The 10,345-nt window shown below is 35.5% G+C and overlaps 1 protein-coding gene across 1 annotated transcript; it reads right to left on the bottom strand.

The window, feature by feature from the left end:
- Positions 1-7,156: 7,156 nt before the first annotated feature.
- LOC131065365 (probable glucan 1,3-beta-glucosidase A) lies at positions 7,157-9,962 on the bottom strand. The gene is made up of 8 exons (XM_057999860.2): positions 9,840-9,962; positions 9,636-9,755; positions 9,313-9,507; positions 8,879-9,034; positions 8,606-8,775; positions 8,065-8,217; positions 7,508-7,863; positions 7,157-7,402 (listed from the first exon to the last, which is right to left on the bottom strand). Exons 1-8 carry the CDS (start codon positions 9,936-9,938, stop codon positions 7,221-7,223), a joined length of 1,431 nt encoding a protein of 476 aa, XP_057855843.2. The 5' UTR covers positions 9,939-9,962; the 3' UTR covers positions 7,157-7,220.
- Positions 9,963-10,345: the final 383 nt, after the last annotated feature.

Genomic DNA, 10,345 nt, shown 5'->3' with positions numbered 1-10,345 from the left:
ACACTTGAAAATAGAGTAAATAAATTCTTAAAGGGGATGTTATACACTTGAAACCAGACATCACTTGCACACATGCACGAGGATCAGTGGAACTAGCTAAAAACAACTAGACTATTCTTACTCTCCTCCCCAACATGGATCACCTAGATAAAAATATCTAGGGTCGAGTATGTTGGCAAATGCACACTCCAATGAGAAATTGTAGGTGATTGAAGGTATTGTCATTGATGGCAACCTTACAATCCTATGGCATCGGTAGACACCGGCACAGGCACAGACACCAGCACTGGCAAAGATGTTTACCGACACCCTTGCCAACAGGATTTTTGTTTATTGTATTTTGTATTTAATTGTAAACTCTTTTTGTAAGCCGACAAGGCGAATTGTATTAGGACTCATATAAGTATGAGATCTTGTAAATCATTTGTAAGGACAAAAATAAATGGAAGGAATGTAATAGGCAGATGCAAATATTAAGGCAAGCCTTGGAATAGAGTTTTGGAAGTTGTATGAGCTTAAACTGGTACTAAACTTGGCATAGCAGATGCTAAACCAAAGTAATACATGACATTGGATTTACATAATCCACTTTTGTAAGTCAGTGAGACTTCCCTTTTTGTATTTGATCAGTGAGCTTTAGGCAATTGGCCTTCCTGTATGTGCAAGCCCCTATTGTATCAGTAATATTCACTTGTTGGCCAGTGAGCGAATATTGTGGGTCACAAATCCCACTGAGCTTTTTCGCACACTAGGTTTCCTCGTTAAAAATATTGTGTTATGGTGTGCTTTCTATGTTGTGTTTACTGATCTTATTTACTGCATTATTTTTGGTTTACCGGTACACTATTTTGGCATGCAATTCATTTAATAAGTTTAGAAAATCCATTAACTAGTCAGATACTGATTCAACCCCCCACCCCCCCCTCTAAGTATCTTTGGGAATCCTAACAATTGGTATCAGAGCCTGGTCCTCTATTTTCAAAAGCCTAATAACTTGAGGAATATTCTGACACCGGTACGGATGGAAAACTTGAGAAAGCAATTGGAAACGGCTCTTGCAGATTATGATGCAGAAAAATTGAAGAATATGAAACTTGAAGATGATATGAAGGCTGCACGGGATATCATTCAAGGACTTCAGGAAAATCTCACTATTGCTAGGAACAAAAGAAGAGAACTTCATGAGAAGATACAGAGTGATGATGATGAAAAAGAAACTCGTAATGATCTTGTAAGCAAGATGAAGCAGGATAACATGGCCTTGAGGAATGAGATGCAAGATATGACTATGAGGTTTTGTAAAGACATTGAAGACCGAAAGAAGAATGAAGATGACTTGACTAGGAGAATCAATGATGATGGAAATGAAAATCTAAGATTTAGTCATGAAAATGATATGTTGAAGATAGATATAATTCACTTGGAGCATGATAAAATTGAACTCATGAGATAGAAAGATTTCTTAGAAAATGAGTTGGCTACTGCAAATCAACACAAGGAGAAATTCAAGAAAAGTTCAGAAGAACTTGATGACATGTTGAAAAATCAGAAACCTAATGGAGATACTAATGGCCTTAGCTTTGAAGTTGCTGAAAGCTCTGGTACTGCAAACAATCATGATCACAGTAAACTGGTAAGACAACATGATGCCTACAAATTCAATGGAAAATGCTTTAACTGTAACAAGTATGGTCATAGAGAAAATCAGTGTAGATCTAGAAACTATCAGAACACCAATGCACCCATTGGTCAATGTTCTAAATGCAACAAAGTTGGACATAATTCATAAAACTGTAAAATGAATGTAAGATGTTATGTTTGTGGAAGATTTGGACACTTATCTAATCAATCCAGAACACATACCGACATAGGATATGGAAAAGCTATTCAGAAAAAATAATGTGACTTGTTATGCTTGTAACAAGATTGGACATATTGCAAAATTTTCTAGAAGTGAGGCATCACCAGCAAATAACAAAGGACCCAGTTTGGAAGGTAAAGAGAAGGTTGAAGAAGTGAAGCAAGAATTTTCAAAACAATGGATCAGAAAGCCAGATATGAATCTTAATGAAGTTATTCCTTCAATGGTAGAACAAAGTATCACTCCACCGGTAGGAGATTCTTCATCTAACTGAAAAGAAACCTTTTGGGGGTATGGCAATGAATTGAAGAACATGCTAATTTACCCTCGGTTGATGGTGAGAAGTTGAAATACTTCTTTACTGGCAGATATGCTAAGTTTCACTTAACCGACAAGCATTTAATGTGGTAGTTGAAGGAAATGACATTATAAAGCAAGTGTTCTGGCTCTTTTTTCATTCACCGAGCATTCAAATTTTCTTATAGCATGAAAATCCCGAGCGAAGGCATCCATAGCGAGAAGTGAAGTAAATCATTCAAGCACTTATACCTAAAGGCAAATTAAGGTATTTATATCAATGGCTTCCTCCTCTGCACCTGAATTCATTTCAAATCCTACTGTAATTGAAGTTGTTAAGCGCCCTAGGCCCGTATTTAAAATTATTCCCAAAATTGTGAAGAAAGATGATACCCTAGGAGCATTTTCAAAAATACCCAAAGGAGTTGCTTATGTTGAGGATCCTATAATTTACATACATTGTAATATAGAAGAACTAGGAGCTGAAGAGATAATGAACATGTATAGAACAGTAATTTGTGATGTTAATGGAAATGTGAAACCGGAACATAAGATAGTTGAAACCCTAGGTTTTGTGGAGATTCTTAGTATCCCTGATTTTCCAAAGGATGTTATAAGAATTGTGTTAAGCAGAGTTCATGGGGAGTTCTTTTGGTTGGATTCCATTCACAAGATAACAAAAGAAGCAGTTAGGATAGTGATAGGCTTACCTTCCACCGGTAGCAGGCCTGACAAGACTAAAAAGGTTCCAAATGATACTATAATGACCCTAACCGGTGAAACCTTTGACAAGAGATCCTTGAGAGTAAATGATGTAAAGGATATCGATGTAAGGTTCATCAGCATGATTCTTGGATACAAATTTACACATGCCAACAGATTAAACTTTGTTTCTAGCTTATGTATCAAGAGTGTCTATGACATGGTAAACAACAATGCAAAGATTGACATATGCGAATGGTTAACAGATGAACTAATAGACAATCTAAGAATGATCAAAGGTGATAAGAAAGGAACATTCAAATTTGGCAACTTACTTGTATGCTTACTGCTATATATCACCAAGGAAGTTCCCGGTATTGGTAGAAAGGATTTTGGTTTTGACATACCGGTAGGAAAACAACTTCTGGACATAGTAAACAACATGGGAGATGTCAAAGAAAATAACATAAATGAACATTTTCAAACACTGAAGGATAGAATAAAAACTAGGATAAGGCTATCTCAATCTATAGTAGATAAATATCAAAAGGAGATATGCTTTGTGATAAAGAAAGATGAAATTTGGATGGAAGCAGTGGTCCCGAGGACTATTTGGGTTACAGAGATGGGATATGAGGCTGATGAGAACATAATAGAAACTTATACAAAAGCCCTTTTAGAAGTCCCTAAAGAACCAACTGAAGAAATATTTGGAAATGTGGAAACAATTGAAAGAAAAATTCAGTCACAGAAAAGAATAAAGAAAATTGTTCAACAAATAGTTAGAAAAGGAACAAGGTAGGCTAAAGCAATCAAGGAAGACATATAGAATAAAACTAGTATTAAGGAGAGCGACTTGCAAGGATTACAACCAGAAACATATCTTTCACGGGTCGTTACCTCCTCTGACAGTGAAATGTCGGCAAAGTTTAAAAGGGTAGTAAGGAAAAGGAAACCTTCACCGATACCCGCTCCTACACCTAAGAGAACAAGACAAAAACAAAAGGCAATTAGGACTCCAGCAAAGAAGTTAACACCAAAGAAAAGGAAAGAAAAACAAGTTGCTCCTCCACTTGACAACCTTTTGAATGAGATAACGGAAAATGGTAACTTATCAAACATTGGCATGTTGTATGATACTTTTAACAGTGATGAAAAGGAAAGTATTGAAAATAGTGTTATCCTACACTTGGATATCTACAAGAAATTTTTGATTGAGGTTGTAGATTATTTACCCAATGAGTTGTATAGAAGGTTAGAAGCAAGGAGAACAACAATTGTTGAATTGGATAAAAATATGAAGGTAGAGAAACTACTTGCAGTTCACCCAGTGAATTCAATAGAAGAAATTGATGAACTGATAAGTGAGGCTAACCGGACAGTATTTTCAACTAATCACCAGCATGTAGCACTAATGGCTGGTAGAGTTAATGAGATCACAGAAGAGACAGCAGATAAATGGGATATATTCTTTGTTGAGAAAGAGAAACAAGAAGAGCTTAAGAGACCAAAGACTTTTAAAGTCTATCAAAAAGAAAAGGATAAAGGTAAAAGTAAGGTAGGTGGACCTCCGAGTATAAAGGTGATAGATAACTTACCCCCACCTCCTTCTGATACTCCACCAGCACAAACTGTTGATACGCCACCATAGAGAGTATGGAGACAACACATGAGGACACAAATCATGATTCTGAGGTGTTGTTTACAATGAATATTGACACATGGGAAGTTAACATTGTGGTGGATAAGGAATCAAGTGAGAAGAGAGATATGGAAATTGAGCCACTAGTAGAAGACACGATAGTTGAGACAAATATTGAGGATACAGTTGGAAACATTGAAATTGGGACTGAACAACAAACTGAACAGGCAATTGATTCCCTGGATACAGGAATGACAAATACCACTGGTGTACATACTAATAGTACTGACAAATCTTTTGAGATATTGGTTGTAGACATTTCAGAGGTAAACATAGAGAAACCAGTAGAAATCACAGAGTCTCAAACAGAAAAACCATTAGTGGAAAGCTCTAAGAAATAGACTGAAGTACATACTAAGAAATCAGATGAGAAGAAGGATTAGGTAAATGTTAATGCAGAGACTGTGCCACCGGCATCAGGTGAGAAACCTAAACCCTTGCTTGTAGAAATGCATACTCAAACTGACCTACCAGAGGTCACCATAAGAAAAGAGATTCCTCACACCGGCAAATTACAGATTGTTAAGACAGTTGGTCAATCATCTTATTCTTGACTGACAAAATTTTGGCCAACCAATGTAACAGAGGTATTGCTTGACTCAATTAAGAAAATAACTTATTGTAATGCACTTGCATATAAGGAAATTGATGACACCATACCAATTTTGAAGATGATTGCACCCAAGAGTGACATAGAGAATAAAGATTCTTTAGGCCAATTAGACACATTGTCTAAGTACATAACCGGCAATCTTCTAACAATTGATCAAATCAATGAGGAGACTTTTAGAGAGAAAATGAATAAAGAGAAAGAAAAATTATTTGAGGAAACAGTAAAGAAGAGTAAGGAACATATAGACACATTATTACAGGCACTAGGAAAGACAATTTTGGACTTCAAGAAATTATACAGAGAAACATGCAAGACAAACATTTTGACAGAGGATATAGATAAAGAAATCAGCAGAGCTCAAAAGGAAATCAATGATATTGCTGACAATTTAATAGGTTCATCATATTCAATATCAGTAGTAGAACAAGAAATTACCGGCTTTGGAGAGAAAATTGAAAAGCTTGAAAAAGATAAAGAGAGGTTAAAGTTTAAGGCAAAGGAACTAAAATGTAGACTAGGTCCTAAACTAGACATCCTCATCTCTTTGAGAAAAGAGATTTCTGAGGCTCTTGTTCCAAGACTTAAGACACTGGAAGAACAAATGCACATACTCAGTGGCACAATCCAGAGGACTGAAGCAACACTAAAGGACAATGAGAGATTCTATAACAGCTTAAATTTGCATTAGCGGAGTTATATCAGATTGTAACTAACCGGTTACAGGGATCAAGATAGGAACTACACTCAATTGACATTGAATGACAGCCTTTGTCATTGATGCCAAAGGGGGAGTAGTAGAGGATGAGAAAAAGAAGTAAGACAGAAGAGATCATCTGCTCAGGGGGAGCACACAGTTTTGAGCACATAGTTCTGGTAAGATTTTTGGATACAATTTTGGCTTTTTCTCATGCTCGTGTTGCCATCAATGCCAAAGGGGGAGATTGTTGGCAAATGCACACTCCAATGAGAAATTGTAGGTGATTGAAGGTATTGTCATTGATGGCAACCTTACAATCCTATGGCACCGGTAGACACCGACACAGGCACAGACACCAGCACCGGCAAAGATGTTTACCGGCACCCTGGCCGACATGATTTTTGTTTATTGTATTTTGTATTTAATTGTAAAATCTTTTTGTAAGATAACAAGGTGAATTGTATTAGGAGTCATATAAGTATGAGATCTTGTAAATCATTTGTAAGGAGAAAAATATATGGAAGGAATGTAATAGGCAGATGCAAATATTAAGGCAGACCTTGGAATAGGGTTTTGGAAGTTGTATGAGCTAAAACCGGTACTAAACCTGGCATAGCAAATGCTGAACCGAAGTAGTACATGACATTGGATTTACATAATCCACTGTTGTAAGTCAGTGAGACTTCCCTTTTTGTATTTAAGCAGTGAGCTTTAGGCAGTTGGCATTTCTGCATGTGCAGACCCCTATTGTATCAGTAATATTCACTTATTGGCCAGTGAGTGAATATTGTGTTATGGTGTGCTTTCTATGTTGTGTTTACTGATCTTATTTACTGCATTATTTCTGGTTTACCGGTACACTATAAAGCATACATGCATTCATGTAAAGCATAAATAAGTAACATAAAATAATGAACCAACTTTTTACAAATCTATATCATTTTCCAATATCTATATATTAATGAACTCGTCATAAAATTAAAAAGAAATCAAATAAAAAATAACAACCTTATAGAAATTCTACCATTATAGAAATGTATAGATAAAATAATTTTATACTAAAAAACTAACAAAAATTAAACATTAAGATTTAAACTAATTTTTCATTTTTCACACTAATATTATTATCAAACTAATCATGATTTTAAGTTTACACATTAATAAAATCATTTACTTGAATAAATAAATTTATAAAGACCTGATCTAATCCAAAACAATAAATTATTCTTCTTAATTTATACTTTAAAATATTGTTCAAAATACAATAATATATTGTCATTTTAAAATAGTTAGTTTATTCAATTGAAATGTCACACTAAGCTTGATTGCTCCTTATCACTTTTTCGAATCATAGCTGCAGATAATTATTTTTGACCATCCACTCAAAACTCCAATGGCCATTGACATTCTTATGTGTCCAGTAAGCCCATCCAAAAGAAGCCTTTCCATAAACTTGCAACTGTGCTTGTCCAAATCTTTGATAGTCCGACATTGATGCACCCTGTACTTCCCATTCTGATGTCCATTCCCCTAATAATAAAATAAAAACCCACAACAGCACGTCATATATTACCTACTGAAATCTTCTAGTACTCTAGAGATCTTAAATTCTAAAGATATTCAATAAGATCTTACCGACGTAGATGAGAGGACCGTTGGCATTCACTAGACTGCTCAAAGTTGAACCTCTATCTCCATACACATGGTCTATGTTCTGTTGAACAGTCATCCCTTTGAACCTCTGATCATCAAATAAATTGTAATAATGCACATCAACTACAGTGTGTGCTAAACCATTGTTCATTTCAAACAATTCTTTGGGATCAGCAGGGCCAATTCGATTGCACATCACCACATAAGCTGTGGAAGAATACTTTCTAATAGTGTTATAGCCATTTCTGTAGTATGTCCGCAATTTATCCACTGCTATATCAGGTGCACGAGGCTCATTTAACAGCTCAATTCCTAAAAGAGCACTATCATTGGCATACCTGAAACCAATAGAGATGTCCATGTTTTTATTGTCATAACAATATCATATCAATGGGTAGTTCTAGAGTCAAACATATATATAATATTTCCAATAGGTTTCTAAAAAAGAAAATTTATAACCTCCTCTAACAGGATGGGTTGAGGGATTGAAAATTATATGAATGTATCTTTCATCGTGTGTATTTCAGTGTAGGGTGTACCTGGAAGCAAGAAAGTCAATTACTGAGAGGCTTTTATTCATGTTGTCTTCTGAATCCCATTCAATGTAGCCATCTCTCGCCCCACTGTGTTCGTCTCCATTTTGGGAACCCGGAGCAGCATGAAGAGTTACTATAATTTTAATGTTATGGTTCCTGAAACAAAGATTACGCTAACTTAGAGATATTCTAAAACCCATAAAATTTAAAAAATTTGCTAAAGCTGCCGAGTTTTAAAGAAACATCGGAGATGTTTTATATGATTCAAGTTTAATACTATCAGATTTTCATACATGTTGCTCTAAATTATTTTTGAATTTGATTGTGATTTGAGTTTTTTATCAACGTGTCAAATTGGATTCCATGATCGAACTTCTAATTCATATTCTCAGATCCTATATCTCTATTGATGTTTATCCTAAATTATACTGCTAGGTTTGCTTTGGCATATAAGATGCAGAAAAGAAGAAAACCAGACTAAACTTTATTACTAAATACTTCCTTGAATCTAGTTTTACAGGTTTATAAGAAGTAAATAATGTACTTGGCCCAGGAGAATGCATTGTCCAGAGCTTGAAGGGATCCTCCAACGAAAGGAGCTGGCGGATTCGGGTCACTTGCAATCCACCATCCCACGGGGATTCTGACGCAATTAATTCCTTTTTGGGAAAGAAAAGTAAAATCACTCTCTTGGATGTAAGAATTTCGATGATCCTGATCAACCAAACGAGATACATAAAATCAACTAAACTTTGCAATGTTAAATAGGGACATGAGCATGATTAAAACAAAAGGTGTTAAGAGAAATAAAGAGTACATTGAGGACTTGCGGTGCCCTGTCAGGTCCAAGGCCATTTGTGAGCTGATACTCACCTTGCAATCCTTTGACAATGGTCATCTCAAAAGTTGCAGCATTATTCCCCCACCCTGGATCACCTTGGAAGTCGGCAGTTAACTGATCTTGGGATTTTGCCTGTACACAATCTCAATTAATTCACGTGCCTTCTATTCTATGAATAAACAAGCACTCGTCGTTAACGATTATATATTTTTATAGAAAAACATTACATATATGATATATCTAAATAGTATTGTTCAAAGAAAATGATAGAAGTATATGGTAAATGTGTAAAAGCATATTAAGCATAACTTGTTGTTCCTCTTTATTATTGCCAAGAGTAAACCGTTATACAATAAACACAATTTTTATACACCTGTATAAAGGATATTTAAGATGGGTATAGTTAATACCTGGATGTACATTCCATTTAAAGCTTTGATATGTACTCTGTTTGGGTTGGAATTGTTCCTTATGATCTGGAAAGTTTCCCAGGTGCTGGGTGTTGTTGCAACAGCATTCACAATTCCTCCTCCTCCATTTTGGGCTGCAATGAACTGCTTATTGAACACTCTAAGGTGATAGCTTCCTTCTTTTACCCGCCATAGCTGTCAACATCAACACATAAACTTAATCATCAAATCTCAACCATCTATACTTCCTGCTCTTGAAAGCTTAAATATTCTATGCAGATCAAAAAATGTAAAACCAAAATTTAGAAATGGATATCACATACCCTGAATGTCTCCCACCCAGAAGGGCTATTTCTGTTTACCGCAATTTTTTCACCGCCTCCACCTTCTGCCACAAGATAGGTACCCAATGCGACAGATTTCAATTGAATTTGAGTTCCATCCTGCCAAAAAACATGTACTACTGCAAGTAAGCAGAGAATAACAGCATAGAAAACCTAAAAGACAAAATATGGAGAGTATCATACCATGAGATCCTTGTCTGGAACGCTATCAAATAAAGATGGTTTGATCCATCCTTCAACAACGAGCCACCCTCCCAAGTTTACAGACTTGTACGTCACCATCTTTAACTATGTGCAATAAATGCTTATAAATTTGTACATTAAATGGTAGTGTAGGAGGGCCTTTTATAGCTGGATCCCTAAACTTTAAAGCCGCCTCTACAAAGTCAAGTCAAAGAATGTGTGCACGCTTCATCCTTATCACAAATTTAGGCAAAATAGTCACAGTGGCCCACTTCTAAATAACTTTGTAAAAAGTAAACATGCTAATCCTTACCAATTGAATTGATAAGTTTTGAGCCGGCCCTGGATTCCGTGAACCTCATTATTATTAAATACGTTTTTCTTCATAAATAAAGCGAGAGTTGTCATTGAACAAATGAACAGAGTTCGGATTTCTTCTATAAATGTTTATAAACTAGTTTGACTATATATTTATAATTATTAAATTGAAGTGACGGTGTATTAAA

Source organism: Cryptomeria japonica, chromosome 1 (assembly GCF_030272615.1).
Source record: "Cryptomeria japonica chromosome 1, Sugi_1.0, whole genome shotgun sequence".
Classification (NCBI taxonomy): Eukaryota; Viridiplantae; Streptophyta; class Pinopsida; order Cupressales; family Cupressaceae; genus Cryptomeria; species Cryptomeria japonica.
Note: the sequence above shows the minus strand (reverse complement) of the source record. Positions and strands in the feature narration are given on the sequence as shown.